We start from the raw sequence: 19341 nt of genomic DNA, 5'->3' as shown, positions 1-19341 counted from the left end.
TTTATTCAGGTAAAAGTACATACAGTACATAGATGAGTTACAGACATAATATTGGATTTATAGATTGCGCTAGTACATACAATACCTAAAGCCACTAATACGCACAGCGTTTCGGGCAAAGTGTGGGGAAAAAACACTTAGACTAAAACTTAATACTAATTGAGATTAAAGTATAAATTGTGTTGAAAAAGGAAAAAAAAATAAGGACGCGCAAAAACATGGCAGAAATCAGCAATTATAGAAGTTGGTCAACAAACAGTATTGTTTGAAAATAGCAAGACATGGGTTGACATTTAGGGGGTAAGGTGATTATATGGAGTTTATTAGGTAGTACTTAGTTTTTATCTTAAACAGGTTGAGAGAGGGACAGCCTTTGCCATGATTGGGGAAGGTCATTCCACATTCTGGGTCCCTTGATTTGTAGAGCATATCTAGTTTGGTTAAGGTGCACTCTTGGAATATCAGATAGGTATTTGTTTCTTGTGTGGTGCCCATGGGTTCTGTTACAGCCTTCTAGGAAGCATTTAAGGTCAGTATTGGCATTACAGTTCAGAGTTTTAAATATATATATATAGAGTACACTTGAGAGGATGAGCAGTGATTTAATATCAAACATATTCAAAGATTTAAGTAAGAGTATCAAGTGCTGTTTGGGACCAGAGTTAGATATTGTTCTAATAGCAGCTTTGTGTTGAGTAACTAGAGGACGTAGATGATTTTGGGTAGTAGAACCCCAAGTACAAATACTGTAATTGAGATAAGGATAGATGAGAGAGTAATAGAGCATCACCAGGGCATGGTGAGGTACATAATTATCTGATCTTAGAGAGAATGCCAACAATTTTAGAACCTATTTTTGCTATATTTAGAATGTGTCCTTGGATATTCAGCTTGTTATCGATGTGGACACCAAGGAATTTACCATCTATTTTGTTACTAATGTGGATATTGTTCATTCCTAATTAATTTGATCTGAGGATTTATTACCAAACAAAATAAAGAAGGTTTTGTCAATGTTAAGGGTGAGTTTGTTAGCAGTTTGCCAAAGATGGAATTTATTTAGTTCAGTATTCACTGTGACACATAGAGCAAGGGGGTCAGGACTGGAGAAAATGAAGGTTGTGTCATCAGCAAATAAAATTGGTTTAAGGTGTTGAGAGGCATTTGGAAGATCATTAATGTAGATGAGAAAGAGGAGAGGGCCAAGTATGCTGCCCTGTGGAACACCAATGTTGATGGGTAGGGTGGGCAAAATGGCATTATTCACGAACAGAGGCATTAGGTGATAGAAAACACACCCAACCATTTATGTGTGTGTAATTACCTAAGTGTAGTTACAGGATGAGAGCTACGCTTGTGGTGTCCCGTCTTCCCAGCACTCTTTGTCATATAACGCTTTGAAACTACTGACGGTTTTGGCCTCCACCACCTTCTCACCTAACTTATTCCAACCGTCTACCACTCCGTTTGTGAAAGTGAATTTTCTTATATTTCTTCGGCATCTTTGTTTAGTTAGTTTAAATCCATGACCTCTTGTTCTTGAAGTTCCAGGTCTCAGGAAATCTTCCCTATGAATTTTATCAATTCCGGTTACTATTTTGTACGTAGTGATCATATCACCTATTTTTTTCTATCTTCTAGTTTTGGCATATTTAATGCCTCTAACCTCTCCTCATAGCTCTTGCCCTTCAGTTCTGGGAGCCACTTAGTAGCATGTCTTTGCACCTTTTCCAGTTTGTTGATGTGCTTCTTAAGATATGGGCACCACACAACCACTGCATATTCTAGCTTTGGCCTAACAAAAGTCGTGAACAATTTCTTTAGTATTTCGCCATCCATATATTTAAAAGCAATTCTGAAGTTAGAAGGCATAGCATAGACTCCTCGCAAAACGTTCTATATGTGGTCCTCAGGTGATAGTTTTCTCTCTAGAACCACCCATAGATATCCTTCTTTATCAGAAGTCTTTAAAGATTTTCCATTAATTTATAGGTTGTGTGGGGGACTATGTTCTCCTATTCCACATTCCATAACATGGCATTTATTCACATTAAGTTCCATTTGCCAAGTGGTGCTCCATATACTTATTTTGTCCAGGTCTTCTTGAAGGGCATGACAATCATCTAAGTTTCTTATCCTTCCTATTATCTTAGCATCATCAGCAAACATGTTTATATAATTCTGTATTCCATCTGGCAGATCATTTATGTAGACAATGAACATCACTGGTGCAAGAACTGAACCCAGTGGTACTCCACTTGTGACATTCCTTCAGTCCGATACATTGCCTCTGATTACGGCCCTCATTTTTCTATCAGAAAATTTTTCATGCATGTTAGAACCTTACCTGTCACCCCTCCAATATGTTCCAGTTTCCAGAACAACCTCTTATGTGGAACTCTGTCGAAAACCTTTTTTAGGTCCAGATAGATGCAGTCAACCCAACCGTCTCTTTCCTGTAAAATCTCTGTGGCTCGATCATAGAAACTGAGTAAATTCAATACACAGGATCTTCTAGATTGAAAACCATACTGTCTGTCTGATATTATATCGTTTCTCTCCAGGTGTTCTACCTATTTAGTTTTAATTATTTTTTCCAATATTTTGACTATTACACTAGTCAATGATACAGGTCTATAATTGAGAGGGTCTTCCCTGCTGCCACTTTTGTTGATTGGAACTATGTTAGCCTTTTTCCACACATCTGCTATGACTCCTGTACACAGGAGTTGCTTTGGGGCGCCGGTGGCTGTGTGGATAGCACGCAGGACACGTAAACCTATTTCCCGGGTTCGATTCCCGATGCCGGCGAGAAACAAAATGGGCAGAGTTTCTTTCACCCTGATTCCCTTGTTACCTAGCAGTAAATAGGTACCTGGGAGTTAGACAATAGTTACAAGCTGCTTCTTGAGTGTGTGTGTGTGTGTATGTGTGGGAAGAAAAAAGAAAAATAATAGTAACAATTGATTGACAGTTGAGAGGCGGGCTGAAAGAGCAGAGCTCAACCCCCGCAAGCACAAATAGGTGTATATAAATAGGTGAATACAGGGATGTCTGAAAAATCAGCTGAAGTTGTATGCCGAGCTCAGGTGCACATTCTTTCAGAACCCATGGTGAAACTCAATCTGGGTCAACAAATTTGTTCTTACTTAGCTCCAAGAGCATTTATATCTTCGTCTTTAGACACCTCTATGTGTGTGTGTGTGTACTCACCTAGTTGTACTCACCTAGTTGTGCTTGCGGGGGTTGAGCTCTGGCTCTTTGGTCCCGCCTCTCAACCGTCAATCAACAGGTAATTACCTAAGTGTAATTACCTAAGTGTAGTTACAGGATGAGAGCTACGCTCGTGGTGTCCCGTCTTCCCAGCACTCTTTGTCATATAACGCTTTGAAACTACTGACGGTCTTGGCCTCCACCACCTTCTCACTTAACTTGTTCCAACCGTCTACCACTCTATTTGCGAAGGTGAATTTTCTTATATTTCTTCGGCATCTGTGTTTAGCTAGTTTAAATCTATGGCCTCTTGTTCTTGAAGTTCCAGGTCTCAGGAAGGTCTTCCCTGTCGATTTTATCAATTCCTGTTACTATTTTGTACGTAGTGATCATATCACCTCTTTTTCTTCTGTCTTCTAGTTTTGGCATATTTAATGCTTCTAACCTCTCCTCGTAGCTCTTGCCCTTCAGTTCTGGGAGCCACTTAGTAGCATGTCTTTGCACCTTTTCCAGTTTGTTGATGTGCTTCTTAAGATATGGGCACCACACAACAGCTGCATATTCTAGCTTTGGCCTAACAAAAGTCATGAACAATTTCTTTAGTATATCGCCATCCATGTATTTAAATGCAATTCTGAAGTTAGAAAGCATTGCATAGGCTCCTTGCACAATATTCTTAATGTGGTCCTCAGGTGATAGTTTTCTATCTAGAACCACTCCTAGATCTCTTTCTTTATCAGAATTCTTTAAAGATTTCTCACATAATATATAGGTTGTGTGGGGTCTATGTTCTCCTATTCCACATTCCATAACATGACATTTATTAACATTAAATTCCATTTGCCAAGTGGTGCTCCATATACTTATTTTGTCCAGGTCTTCTTGAAGGGCATGACAATCATCTAAATTTCTTATCCTTCCTATTATCTTAGCATCATCAGCAAACATGTTCATATAATTCTGTATACCAACTGGTAGATCATTTATGTACACAATAAACATCACTGGTGCAAGAACTGAACCCTGTGGTACTCCACTTGTGACATTTCTCCATTCCGATACATTGCCTCTGATTACTGCCCTCATTTTTCTATCAGTCAGAAAATTTTTCATCCATGATAGAAGCTTACCTGTCACCCCTCCAATATTTTCCAGTTTCCAGAACAACCTCTTATGTGGAACTCTGTCGAAAGCCTTTTTTAAGTCCAGATAGATGCAGTCAACCCAGCCATCTCTTTCCTGTAATATCTCTGTGGCCCGATCATAGAAACTGAGTAAATTCGATACACAGGATCTTCCTGATCGAAAACCATACTGTCTGTCTGATATTATATCATTTCTCTCCAGGTGTTCTACCCATTTAGTTTTGATTAGCTTTTCCAATACTTTCACTATTACACTTGTCAATGATACAGGTCTATAATTGAGGGGGTCTTCCCTGCTGCCACTTTTGTAGATTGGAACTATGTTAGCCTGTTTCCACACGTCTGCTACGATTCCTGTACACAGGGATGCCTGAAAGATCAGGTGAAGTGGAATGCTGAGCTCAGATGCACATTCTCTCAGAACCCATGGTGAAACGCCATCTGGGCCAGCTGCTTTGTTCCTCCCGAGCTCCTTTAGCATATTTTCCACTTCATCTCTAGACACCTCTATCCGCTCTATGTTGTTCTCTGGAATTCTTATTGTGTCTGGTTCTCTGAAGATTTCATTTTGTACAAACACACTTTGGAACTTTTCATTTAATGTTTCACACATTTCCCTTTCATTTTCCGTGAATCTGTTTCCCATTTTCAACCTCTGGATATTATCCTTTACCTGCAATTTGTTGTTTATGAATTTGTAGAATAGGCCCGGTTCTGTTTTACATTTATCTGCTATCCCTTTTTCAAAATTTCTTTCTGCCTCTCTCCTTACTGCTGTATAATTGTTTCTCGCATCTTTGTATCGCTGGTATGTTTGGGGGTTTGGCCTCTTCCTATACCGATTCCATTTTTGTGTCTTTTGGTCTCTTGCCCTCTCACAATTTCTGTCAAACCAATCCTGTTTTCTGGTCCTGCATCTCTGTTTTGGTATGAATGTTTGTGTGCCTTCCTCGTATATTTTTAAAAATTTGGCATACATTTCATTTACTTCCCTGCCTAGCAACAATTCTGTCCAATTACACTCATTAAAAAAATTTCGAAGTTCCCCATAGTTGCCTCTCTTTAAATCGAGTTTATCAACTGTTTCAATGTCCCCATTTTCTTCTAGATGATATCTTAAAGCATATTTAATGTCTAACAGGACGTGATCACTCTTTCCCAAGGGAGGAAGGTACTGGATGTCAAAAATCTCTTCTTCTTTCCTGGTGAATACTAGATCCAGTACTGACGGTATATCTCCTTCCCTCATTCTTGTGGCTTGCTTTATGTGTTGATACAAGAATGTCTCCAGAATGAGGTTCACAAATCTGCATGTCCAAAAGTCCTCCGTTCTTGCTTCATAGGCCTCCCAGTCTATTGCTCTAAAGTTGAAGTCCCCCAGTATCAACAGTCGTGATTTATCTTTATCTGCTTGTACAATAATATCTCTCATGACCATTATGAGGCCCTCTCGTTTGTCATCCAGTTCTTCCTTTGTCCACGTGTTGCTTGCTGGTGGGCTGTAGGTATTTACAATTATCAGGTTATCATCCTGATTCCAGACCTGCAATGCCATTATGTCAATATCTCGAGGGTTTTCAAATATTAACTCTTTTACCTTCAGGTGTTTTTTCACCAGTACAGCCACTCCTCCTCCCTTCCTAGTTTTCCTGTCACGTCTCCAAACTGAGTAGCCTCTTGGGAATATGACTTCATTTATTATATTTCCTTCAAGTTTCGTTTCTGATAATGCAACAATATCTGGGACCCTAAGCTGGATTATATCTTGCAACTCCAAAGTTTTTGACCTCACTCCATCTATGTTGGTATATACAATTTTCAGGAACATGTTCCCTTTTCCTTTGCTCTTTACTCCCCCTTCCACTACTGATCTTGTTGCTTTGTTTTTATGTACCATTTCACAAGCTTTCCAGTCCCTGTCACTTTGTAAAAAAAAGAATTTCTGTCTTCTTCATTTCTATCCCCATTTAGCCGTTTTGCCTCAATTAAGTTCATTTTCAGCTTTTCTCTGTCTTCCTTGGAGAGGTCTTGTCTTATTGACCAAGATTTGCCAACCTCATCACTCTGCAGTTTCCTGGCATTTCTTAGCACTTCCATCATGTTTTTCACTCCATTAAAGGTCACCCTTAAGGGGCGGTTCTTTTCTTTCTCATATTTTCCTATTCTTCTAAAATCACTGACATTTTCCTTTGAGCCTTCTCCTAAACCTACTATTTTCTCTATGATTTTCATCTCTTCTGCCGCTCGGTCCACCCTAGATGAAATTTCCTTCTCTAAACATCCAAAAATGATTATGGACTTAGTTCTATCTGCAGTGTTTTGTACCAGTTTACTGTTGGTAACCAGTTCTTTCCTAATTGCTTGCCTAATTTCTGCTTCTTGTTGGTCATTTCTGGTTTTGACTTCCGAACACACTTCTTTGATAGTCTCTTTCTCTTTTACAACTTGAGCATATGTCGCTTTTATTTCTTCTTTATACTTTTCTAGTTCTTTATTCACCTCCTCTATGTGAGTTGTCAGTGAAGTTTCCAGTTGGAGATCCTTACCTAACTCTATGTTAGCCCTTAGGCTTGCTTGGAGTTGTTCACCATATGAGTCTATTTTCTTGTTTATTTCTTCAAAGTCACCACACTTCACTTTCCATGCCTCATTTTCTTTCACTAGTTCCTTGATTTGCTCCTCCTGATTTGTTACCTTGTCTGTTAATGCAGTAATAATCTTACCTTGTTGAAGCATACTCCCTTTTAGAGTGCAAAGCTCACTCCAAAGAGCTCCATTGTCCTCTTCTAATTTAAGCACTTTTTCTTCATACTTCATTTGCATGTCCTCAATTATCTCTAACCTGCCAAGAACACCTCCTTTCCTTATATCTTGTGTTGAGAATCCTTTGAAACCATCATCTGATGGTGTGTCTACCTTCTCAGTGGGGGTGGTGGCGGCGGCCATCTTTGATTTTGTTCTAGACCAAAACAAACTTTTCCACTCGGCTATTTTCACTCAGTTTTACTTGTTTATTGTATTTTATTTGCTTTTACTCTTCCCTGAACCTTTATGTAACCTGGGACACCACTATAGCCCTCAACCTGTTCCCAATACTTAGGTAATTCGATATTTCCAGTGTACAAGTTTACAAGTGTACAGTGTACAGGTGTACAAGTTCCTGAGCCTATTGGGCTCTATCATATCTACACTTGAAACTGTGTATGGAGTCAGCCTCCACCACATTTGCTTCCTAATGCATTCCATTTGTCAACCACTCTGACACTAAAAAAGTTCTTTCTAATATCTCTGTGGCTCATTTGGGCACTCAGTTTCCACCTGTGTCCCCTAGTGCGTGTGCCCCTTGTGTTAAATAGCCTATCTTTATCAACCCTGTCGATTCCCTTGAGAATCTTGAATGTGGTGATCATGTCCCCCCTAACTCTTCTGTCTTCCAACGAAGTGAGGTTCAATTCCTGTACATGAGGTTCAATGTGTGTGGGGGGGGGGGGTCATAACTCAAGAGTCTTTTAATATTTTGGTCTATATAAATAATTAAAATGTTGCAGGAACACATCTCCAAAGGGTCTATGGTGTAATAATCCCTTATAGTGCTGGTTCAAGTAGCACTTAAGTTTCCAAGAAATCATTCCCTAGCATTTAGCGAGATATGCGTGATATTGGTAATACTTGATGGTAGTGAAGTAACAAGGTACAATAAATAATACTGATATGCTGAATTACCTTATACACTTTTGTACTTTAGGGCAATTATTTATAATTGATTTTGCCTAAATTGAAAATGCAGAGTATACAGGTTATTACTACACCTTTCTAACTTATTCTTTAGGAAAATATAAATTGTTAAATGAAAAGGTAAAATGTTGCGAGAGAAAAAGTTGGTTGTTTCCTTGGTGTTGCTTGGTAGGAAATGAAGTCCTTTACATGTAAAATTAAGTAGCATACCTTAAAAGGTAAAGATCTGATAAATTCTGTAGCTAAAAATATTTATGGTTACTCAACAAAAGTATGCATACAAAAAATATATATGTATATATATTATTAGTATCTGTGTTAAGATAACCAGCACTAAAGCTAACATTCACAACATGGCCTTTCAAAAATATTTTTTGGTTGCGGCACACACAGACTAGCTCATTGTCAGATACAAATATAACTTACTTTTTTTTATTAAAGTAATATGGCCAATACAGTAGTGCAGGAATAATGCATGTTGAAAAGTAAGGCTATCAATATTAGCATCTTTATAGTGGACTCATATAGGAACACATGTGGTCCTGGTATAGGCTGTAAAATGTTCAATATAACTGGCCATTGTTGTATAGTCATAATGTAAACAAAAATCAACCATTGACTGTAATGAAACACCATTTTCTGGTAAGCCCTCGATAGCATCATGTAGCTTGCACTATATTGAAGCCCAGCCTTGAGAAATGTACTACTGAAGCCCGAGACTCTCACTAACCTACTGGGAACCTCAACCACAAGTTGGCTCTTTCTCCTACGTCATGGCAACTTGGGGGTCAGATATCAAATCATAACCAAAAAAGAAAAGACTTCAAAAACATGGGCAAAACAAAACAAACTATTGCCTGAAGAAAGAAATAAGTTCTGAGGCAAATGGTCCTTGTTGCATGTAAGCAACACTGACTTTGATATATGCAACTGCCACCCAATGCCAGAGTGAAGCAGGATGCCTAAGCCAGGACCCTGGGTTGCAAATGGACGAAGCATAGGTAGAGAGGACGGGGTGTATTCACATTAATTAATTATCAAAAGAAGGTGCCAACCCTCTCAAATTTTTTTGTATAATTCTGGCACAAAGTAATCAGAAATTAGAACAAAGACATAAAATACACAAATGTCAAAGGAATTAGATTCATCAAGGAACACATGATGCTAAGGAACAGTGGGAAATAAAATTTCTGATCATTCTGAAAATGAGAACATTCTATAAGGAGGTGCATGATTGTTAGTGGGACAAAGCAGTCTTGACATTAAGGAGCAGAATTTTGTTTCATAAAGTGCCCACGAGTTATTTGGATGTAGATAATAATGCAACTTAACCAAAGATATTTCCCACTTATTACAGTTATAGGAAGGCCTTGTGCTCGTCTTGGGACGGTTCCAAGGATCCATGTCTCCACGACCTTCTCACCAAAAATTGTAGGCCATATATTATTTGTTTTTGTTATTTGTTATTCTGGATAGCTAACCATCAATCTCTTCAACAATTGTGAATGGTAGTATGAATGGTAAGGTAGAAACCTGAGTAACAAATATGCTTTTGGGAGGTGGGAGAGGAATGAATGGCCTCTTTAGTGGCATCATCCACGTGGTCATCAGGCAACTCCAATAAGTCTAGGAACCTTGCATATGACTGTCTTGTATCTAATAATCATTTACAGCAGTCAATGTTGGATTTTAATTACCACAGAATGTAAAAGGTTAAAAAGACTCCAAGGCTAAGAGAGCACTGCATGACTCCTGATTTACCACTCTGCCAAAAATCTAACAACTTAACCTAACTAGAAACATACAAACCCAAGCAAACCACCTAACCTATTGAGCTCCTTGCATAGAAATCTTAATAATATAATAAATCATTGTGTTGGGGGACAGGAAGCCAGAGTGTATTCATCCACGTTAGACTTATATCGAGTTCCCTCTAAGGTCAAATTACTGAGCCCGCCCAGGATGCAACCCCACAACAAACTGACTAACCAGCCCATCCTCCTAAGGTTTCCCAATGTCAAGAAAACAGTCAAATTAAAGTGTTCTCTCCTATTCTACCAGAGGACCAAAAACAGAAAATAGGACAGCACGTCACTCTTGTGAGCCGCTTCCATTTTCTAGTACAACAATTTTTCACTTTATGTAATGCATACAGTTGAAATGCGACGGTCTTTATAAGAGGAGAGGTTGGACTAACTCCTGAGCATCTACTTACTGTTAGGTGAAAGGAAATGTACCCAACCATTTCTGTCCTGCCCGGGATTTGAACCCAGAATTCTCGATTATGCATCAAGAACAAACCCGACCGTACTACTGAAACCCCCGACTTAGTGAGATATGAGTGAGCTATTACTTTTCATTGTAAGTTGTATTTGTAGCAGTTATCATAACATACAAAATGAAACCTATTAGCTGAGGGGATGGGTTGGAGAGTCGACTACCATAACAAACACTCTTACTATGCACTATCAGAACAATAACAAACTCTGCTTTCAGACAACAATCTGTTTAAATACACACAGAACTCACAATAGCGTGATGCATCTCCCCCTTTCCATGCTAATATTTCCCAACAAGTGAAAAAATGGAGGTAAAATGGAGACCTACCTCATAGTGGCATTGGTTAATGGCTGCCTGAACCATTATGCAAAGAAGCAGACATGCCAGATGCAAGTGAAGCATGTTGGCAAATTGTACACTGATTTCTGATATTACATCAGTTATTGAAGGCATATAAAGTCACAGATAAAGAAAAACTATTAAAGTGACACAAGAACACGCCTGGTCAAAGTGATAAGCGCCAAAATGCACAGGAATTGTGGCCAAGCGCTAATTATATTAATACACAGTTAACTGCATCAACTTCCAAGAATAGGCCTTGCTGTTGAGAGCAAGTCCTACTCACTACCAGAGAATGAGAGGCCTCAAGAAGACCCAACTCGCAGAGAAGGAACCTAAATTCTTCAAAGCAGTTATCTGGAGGAGCATGAAAATACAAGCCAGCTGGAGAATAGAAAACAAGGAACATGCAATGTAGGTTAAACTAAACACAGTCATGAAATATAAAGGAACAAACAGAGTAGCGGTTCATTGAAGAGCTATTGTTTGTGTAATTGATAATGTCACTTAACTGAAATGTGAGCAGTTCATAGTTTCAGCAGTGATGCACTCTCAGGTTGCATCATCTGAGCGAGGTTGGGGGGGGGTGGTGGCTGGGATCCCAGGTGGTCTGTGATGACATTTAGTGGTTGTTGTGTGCACTAAGGCAATTTCTCGCTTGTGACAAAAATTGTTTGCCTCAAAACTTATTCCTTTCTTCAAGCAGTAGTTTTTATTTTGCCACTATTTCATTTTTTCTTCTAGTTTTAGGTTGATCTGCGTTCCAAACTCTCCCTTGCCTCACAGAGAGAGCCAGATTTTGGTTATAGTTCCTGGTAGGTCAGCGTGGGTCTCAGAGGTCTGGACATTTCTCAAAGCTTTGCTTTACCAACATGCAAGCTACAGGGCACTACTGAGGAGGGCCTCCCAGAAAACTATGTATTATTATAACTTTCTGAGCTTTTATGCAATTTGTTGTTACACAAAGGATTAAGATTTGTTTTCTTGAATATGAATTTGATTAGAATTCAATTAGTTAATTAGGTCAAAAACCTCAGATTTTATAACTTTATACAATACAGTGTGTTTGGCTACCAGAGTTAGTTTATTGACTGCAAAAAGATACAACAATTTATCTTAAATTCCAGTACATTACTGGTAAAGTATTGTATAATTTTTATAAAATTAATATATAAAAAACCAGCATTGAATGTAATGAAATGCCAGTTTCTGGGTGAGCCCCAGAGGCTCCATGAAGTTATCATCACTGAGTGCCATACTACTACCTAGTGTCATAAGTTGCAGTTCTTTTTGCCTACCTAGGGTAACGAGCCAGAACCTGGCCCCCCTCAGAGAGCGATAGCTTATGATCACAACATTTATTTAAAGAATATGTGATGTATGTTTACGTGTACGTATATGGGTGATAAGACACAAAGAGTTTAGTGTTTTTCTTTATTTATTTAGTATAGTCTAGACAACTCCAGCAGACTATATTGTCAATAACTTACAGCAGTCAGTTTGTTGCCAATGTAGTGAAGTGTCGAAGTAACCGAGGTGAAGCCTGGAGCAGGGCTGAGTGAGGACGGGGGTAGAAAGCTTAGATGTGGGGTGAGTGTGTAGTGTGGCGCTCTGAATGTGGTGGGGGGGTTGTCGAAGAGTTTGAATGTGGGACGAGAGCATGGAAGCTCAATGTGGCCTGAATCTGGCTATTTGCTCTGTGTCAAGGCTGTAGCGTCTTGAGAAATAAGGAACTAGACTCGTTGACTGTTACATTGTTGCTGATGAATGTCAGTTGGGCTGAACATCTGTGGAATCTCTCTCAAGAGTCTTAGTTAATCTGATGATGATTCGCCGAAGCGGGCTTATATTACAAGTTATCATCTGGTAGGTTACCTGTTGGCTGGCCTGATTGATCCTGTAACCTTGGAAAGAGATATTAATTGTAATTAGTTGTACACTTGGGAATTGTAATTAATGGACTTTAGGACTTTGACTAAGGCTTTTTGGAATGTGGAACCCTTGGAGATAGGCTAAATAGAATTATCAGACCCATCTCATTATCTGCACATAAGCTAACGAGAATATGGAGGAAGTATATTATTCATTAATATAGTTGTTACAGATATCATCTTTGCCATCACCAGGGAAGGCACCAAGAAAGATAGGCAAAACAAAACAAACCACTGCATGGTTTAAAAATGCAACCAAAGCCCCCAAAATACCAAAAGAATGCCTCCAATAACAAAAGAAACAACTGAAACTTAGTGAAACTAGCCCCCGCAAGTTAACTCCACCTTCCCCTTGTTGGGGGAAGGGGATAGCCGGCCCAGGGTGCCCTGGCTGACCAGCTTCGGTTCTTTAATGAGAAACACACCGCTGACCTGTGGGGAGGGAGAGTATCAGGGAGCCTCCGGAGGCTCACCCAGAAACTGGAGTTCCATTACATTCAATGCTGTTACTTCTGTGGGGAGCCCTGTCAGCTCCCTGAAGCTAACTACCCACAGAGATGGACAAATATGGAAAACTTAAGGGAGAGGCATGAGCACCCGTGGGACCTGACAGCTGAGTGGACAGCGCTTTGGATTCGTAGTCCTGAGGTTCTGGGTTCGATCCCCAGTGGAAGCGGAAACAAATGGGCAGAGTTTCTTTCACCTTGATCCCCTTGTTACCTAGCAGTAAAGTGGTACCTGGGAGTTATACAGCTGCTACGGGTTGCTTCCTGGGGATGTGTAACAAAAAGGAGGCCTGGTCGAGGACCAGGCCACGGGAACGCTAATCCCCGAAATCATCTCAAGATAACCTCAAGATAACTTGACCAACAACTTTAAATCAAGACTGAAGGTTGTGAAAGATGTCCCAATGCAATACAAGGTTGCAGAGGACCAGAAACAATCACAAGATACCTGGCAGCCATGAACCTATTAGACCTTCAAAACCCCCAAGCTTAAACATCGGCCCAAGACATATTACCAAAAAGGGCCAACAAGGCAGCATACTGTACTTGTGAACATCATGAACACGAGGGTAGACCACAGGCTGGCTAGCTTTAATGACACTGCGGACAACCTGGGAAACACGAGCTCTGGGACAGGAAACTAGTGAAACTGGATCAACCTACAATGAGTCCAAAGAAACAGAACCTGTGGCTCCAAGGGAGTGCCGTAAAGCTGCCACCGGACAAAGCTCATGATGCACCTCCGACCGAACCAACCAAGCATCCACAACTAAGGAACCCTTCTGGAAGCCCATCAACTCATTCTTCGCCAGAAAAGAAGGAGCAGGCTGCAAATGAACAAAACGACCCCCAAGATCGAAAGAACAAAAACCCCAGGGCCAGAGAAGAGCATGAAGCTCACCCACCCAAAAATCAAAGGCCAAGGCAAGTAAAAACAAAGCCTTCCAAAAACAATCCCGGACTGAGTAAACTGAGTAAGAAGAAAGAAAAGAACTCAGTCCAAGGACCAGGCAGGCTGAAGTGGCACATGAGTAGGCTGGAGGTGAAACAAAGGAAAAAGATTGCAAAATTAGAAATAGGAGCCAGAGCAACCCGACCACCAGATAAGCACATCAATAAACAACTGAAGCCCATTGGCCTGAACTCCTAGGGCTGGCTTCCCCCTGGCACAAAGTTTGGGGGTTTTCTTTTTTTTTCTTGGGAGTTTTTTGGGCATTTTTGGGGGCTTTAGTTGCATTTTTAAATCAGGCAGTGATTTGTTTTGATTCACCTATCTTTCTGGGTGTCTTCCCTCATGATGGCATAGATGATAACCATTAAATGTAAAGTGAATATAGGCTATTGCTCCCTGCCTCTCTGATGGGGCCAGGTTCTGGCTTGTGGTCCCTGGTATGCTAATAGAAGTCCACAACTGATGACACTAGGTAGTATGGCAAATAATCAATGATAATAGCTTCACAGAGCCAATGGGGCTCCCACAGAAAATTTATCAACATATGCTCTGCGAGCATATGTTGATAAAGCCAAGATAAACATAGACCTATGCTCTGAAATTTGTTTACACAACATTGCATTACCTATTAACATTCATAGCCATATCCAGTTTCAATTAACTTTAAATTCATGTAAGAAATTACAAAATGTATTATTTCCACCATAATAATAGTTACATGCAATAAGGCTATGATGACAATGTGGTGTCATATAGTTTATATACAGTATATGCTTTGTACATTGAATACTATTTTGTATCAGGCCAACTTGTGTGCTTCTTCATATGAAGTTTCTCACTGAACACACTGGAGCTGCAATATGTATGGCAGATACTTTCTCTACTCACAATAAAGAAGCAGTTTGACTCCTAACATCTGTCCATTGTATTTTAAAGGTCCCTCACCATAAACACTGGCTGGGACAACACACACCACCAAGTCATCAGCTTTTCCTTAAAAAAACATCATTAAATGTTATGAAACACCATTTTCTGGGTGAGCCCCGGAAGCACTCTGAAGCTATCCAGACTGATATATGCTATATTAGTTGAAGAACATAAGAATGAAGGTAACTGCAGAAGGCCTATTGGCCCATATGAGGCAGCTCCTATTTATATCCACCCAATCCCATTCATATATATGTCTAACCTACGCTTGAAACAATGAAGGGATCCTACTTCTATTATGTTACGCGGTAAAAGGTTCTATAAATCAACAACCCTGTTACCGAACCAGAATTTACATAGGTTTTTCCTAAATCTAAACTTATCCAATTTATACCCATTATTTTGTGCTTTGTCTTATGTTGATACTTTTAATACCCTAATTAATATTCCCTTTGTTATGTACCATTCATCCACTTGTACACCTCTATCATGTCACCCCCAATTTTTTGCCTTTCCAGAGAATGTAATTTAAGCTTTGTCAATCTGTCTTCATATGACGGATTTCTAATTTGCGGGATTAACTTCGTCATCCTACGCTGGATGCAGTGAATTTATGTCCATTCTATAATATGGTGACCAGAACTGAACTGCATAATCTAAATGGGGCCTAACAAGAGCAAGATATAGCTGAAGAACAACACCAGGTGTCTTATTACTAATGCTTCAATAAATAAATCCCAGTGTTTTATTTGCCTTATTATGGACATTTATGCATTAATTTTTTTGTTTTAAATTCTTACTAATCATAACTCCCAGATCCCTTTTGCAGTCTGACTTCATAGTCTCAACACCTTCTAGCTCGTATCTCGTAATTAGTCTGGAGACAACGTAATTAGTTCGATTTCCAAAACCTCCGTGCCCGAGTGTCAACCCAAAACATATTGCCAAATACAGCAGCGAGAGCAGCATAATTCCTTACATCATGGGCACGAGGGTAGACCGCAGGCTGGGTATACTAAAGAACCCTGCGGACAACCTGAGAGACATGAGCCCTGGAACAGGGAACCAGGGAAAGGCAAACCTTCTCAAGAAGAAAGACCAAGAAATAAAAGCAAAACCCCCGAAATCCCACAAACAAACTGGAAGCCAAAGAAAGACTACGGCCGCCGCGTGTGTGCAGGCTGCGCTGACCACAGTGCATCTGGCAACAAACGCTCCCTACCCAGGGCAAGACTGGAAACCAAAGACCCCCACCCAACGCCAAGGACGAGGCCAACACCAAGCAACCGAGACCTCAATGCAAGTGAGTCCCGAATGTCCCAGGGAAGATAACCCTGAACACGCAAGGGTAGTACTTACAGGGCATCTTGGGAAGCTAGTCCCTAGACACAGTGCAGTTCTGTGTACAGAAGAACACCTGGCTACCACACAACTGGCACATCCACACAGGGCAAATATCGAGACAAGAAAGCGAGGCCAGAGGTAACGTGTGCCCCCCAGTGCACATCAGTCAAGAACTCAAGGGTTGAGCTGCTGGCTCACCTGAGCAGGCTCCACCTTCCCTGGGTGGGCACTAACGAGCAGGTGTGCTAGTTAAATGATGATTTGCGTGTTTATCTTTTTGGGGTGAAGTTCTTTGGCTCTGTTCAGATGTGGGTTGCAATTGTCACCAGTAGGTGGTTTGTATTGTTACGTTTACCTTTCTGAGGGTATACTCCGGTCGATGGCAAACATGACATTACTCTAAATGTAGAGTGGTCATATGGCCATTGCTCCCTGCACCTCTCTGAAGGGAGCCAGATTCTGGCTCGTGGTCCCCGGTAGGCAGAACTCCCATAACTGATGTCCCCAAACTAATATAGCACATATCAGTCTGAATAGCTTTAGGGAGCCGACAGGGCTCCCCAGAAAAAATGCAAAGTTTGTAATTATTTGTGAACCAGGCTATTGTTTAATTATGTACTACCATTCAATAAATTATTACTGTACATTATATTATGAAACTAGAATGTTAAAGTCACCGGACGCCAGTCTTTAAATCCACTTGAGAGTCTATTTAGAGATAAACAAGGAAAGATGCCAGGACCTTTTCATTAAGAGAACATGCACAGAAGCTCACACTATTGATCACATTTCCTTGTAACAGCCATAATATGTATGCACTAATATTTAACAGAAAATACTGTAGAAATAGTTTTGTTGTAAACTACGAAGCACACAACAGTTTCAAGTCATGTGACGACACTTATTTAGCTCACACAAGTACTACAGTATATAAATATCAGTGAACTGTGCATTTTTTCTCTGGTGAAATTAAATTCATTATAAATTTATTGTCTCTGTTTATCTGTTTTTAAACCACTTTTCACTGTGTTGATTAACTAACTGCACTTGGAATATATTTGGTATTAAATGCATTTTATTTTAAGCCAATGATGATCTTGGATCCTCCCACTCCCCTAATGTGTACACTGACGCAGAACGACGTAACTCATTAGGATTTATGTGAGGAGAACTCATTTGTAACTCACTGTTGGCTCTAGTTAGAACTGTAGGTGAAAATACACTATTACGTTGCCCTGACAGCACGACTGAGTGACTTGTTGCCACACGATGCCCAGAGAGAACAACACAACCATCACTCTTTAGTGGTTCCTCTGCTCTAATTGGCTGACGTGCTGAATTAATATTACCTCTATCTTCTATTTCTTTTTGAGGGATAATTCGGTTATCTGTTTCTTGAACAATTTTCTCAACATTCACTGGATCACTGCGGCCATCAGGTGGTGGTCGAACAAAATGCCAAGAAGAGTCGTCACCTTCTTTAGCAGCTGTAAGTAGTGTTAAAGAGCCTAGAGATCTTCGTGGTACCATGGATGGTGGAATTCCTGCCTCTAGTAGTTCTTTTGAGAGTGTATTATTTGGGAGAAAAGCTGGAAATTGACAGCTTATACTATCTTTGGAAAACAATGATGAATTATTGGCTGAAACACCTCCATGGCTGTCTGCTTGTAATACCACCAGTGACTGTGGACGGTACAAAGACTCATTCTTGTTGCTGTGGTAATGTGTTTTTTGTTCTAACGTTTCACTAAAAAATGACTTGTGGTGTGAAAGAGGAAGATAATCTGGCTCGTTCACAGCTGCAGGAACTGGTTTAGCAGTGCAAGGAGAACTATATGTTTTATCTTCCTGAATTTTAGATTTATGATTCTCTATGCTGTTGTTAGCGAAGCGATTAACAAGACGAGAAAATATTGTGCTCATACTATAATGTGTTGATTCTGTTCCCCCAGAACTGGATGTATACCTGTGAATACTTCCATTCTTATTGCTACTATGTTTAGCAGAACCATTTCTTTTGACAGACGCTGAGGGTTTAATGGAAGTTCTGAGTGAAACTCTGGTGGACACAGTGCGTACTGAAGAATGATTATTACGTGGAGGAGTAAGGGCAGATGAGGTGGTTGAATGGGTATGGGCAGAAGAATGAGTTGATTGTGTTGGAGGACGGCGTCTTAGGGTTCCTGTTGTAAAGAGAGCAATCCACGCTGCTCGAGCCTCTGGGTGCTGAGCGACACGTACAATAAAGATAATCAATCCCTGCAGTGGTGTAGTGAGACAGAATACATACTGAAATGCAAGGCGTGCCCATCCAATGCTAACTGCTCCTGCGACCCAAGTTACACCAAGTAGTGCAACTACAGTCACAGCTCCACGAACCTGGAAAAACAGCAGAAATATTTGTTTCAATAATTTACTTGCACCAATTTACCTATGTAATAACAAATCTCAACTTGCACAAAAAAATTGGGTATTTTAAGCATATACTGTACTATACTGAAGCTGCAAATTCATAATAATAATAATAATAATAATAATAATAATAATAATAATAATTTCATTCACCTGGCTCTAGGATACTTAAACCGTGGACCCCACTCATGTGAGGCCAAGGCTCTCATGCTCTCTCAAGGCTGTGGGGTCCGCGGTTTGAGTCTCCTAGAGCCCAGGTGAATGAAATGTTTATTTCCACGGAAGTGTGGATGACAATTTTAATAATAATAATAATAATAATAATAATAATAATAATAATAATAATTTAATCCCTGCAGTGCAGGGAAGCTTAAGCCACAATTAAGGCCAGAAGGCAATAATGTCTCTGTTCCAGTCCAGGATAAGTATCTTCTCCCATTTGTTAGTACTGTAGTCGGATCCAATTATAGATACAGTAGTGGGAGTTGGTCAGACACTGGTAGCCGGTTATAAGCATCATGATGATCAGCAAACAGCAGTAAGCATTCAACCATAAC

The 19341-nt window shown here is 40.0% G+C and overlaps 1 protein-coding gene across 1 annotated transcript in view; it reads right to left on the bottom strand.

Annotated features, from left to right (window-relative positions):
- Positions 1-6841: 6841 nt before the first annotated feature.
- The window catches only part of LOC123767978 (uncharacterized), a 268631-nt gene continuing 256131 nt past the window's right edge, over positions 6842-19341 (bottom strand). Inside the window, exon 27 of the mRNA XM_069306497.1 lies at positions 6842-18751. Within this exon, the coding sequence (XP_069162598.1) occupies positions 17453-18751 (1299 nt within the window). The 3' untranslated portion in view covers positions 6842-17452. The remainder of the gene's footprint in view (positions 18752-19341) is intronic.

This window comes from Procambarus clarkii, chromosome 58, assembly GCF_040958095.1.
Source record: "Procambarus clarkii isolate CNS0578487 chromosome 58, FALCON_Pclarkii_2.0, whole genome shotgun sequence".
NCBI lineage: Eukaryota > Metazoa > Arthropoda > Malacostraca > Decapoda > Cambaridae > Procambarus > Procambarus clarkii.
This window is presented reverse-complemented; position numbering and strand designations above follow the sequence as displayed.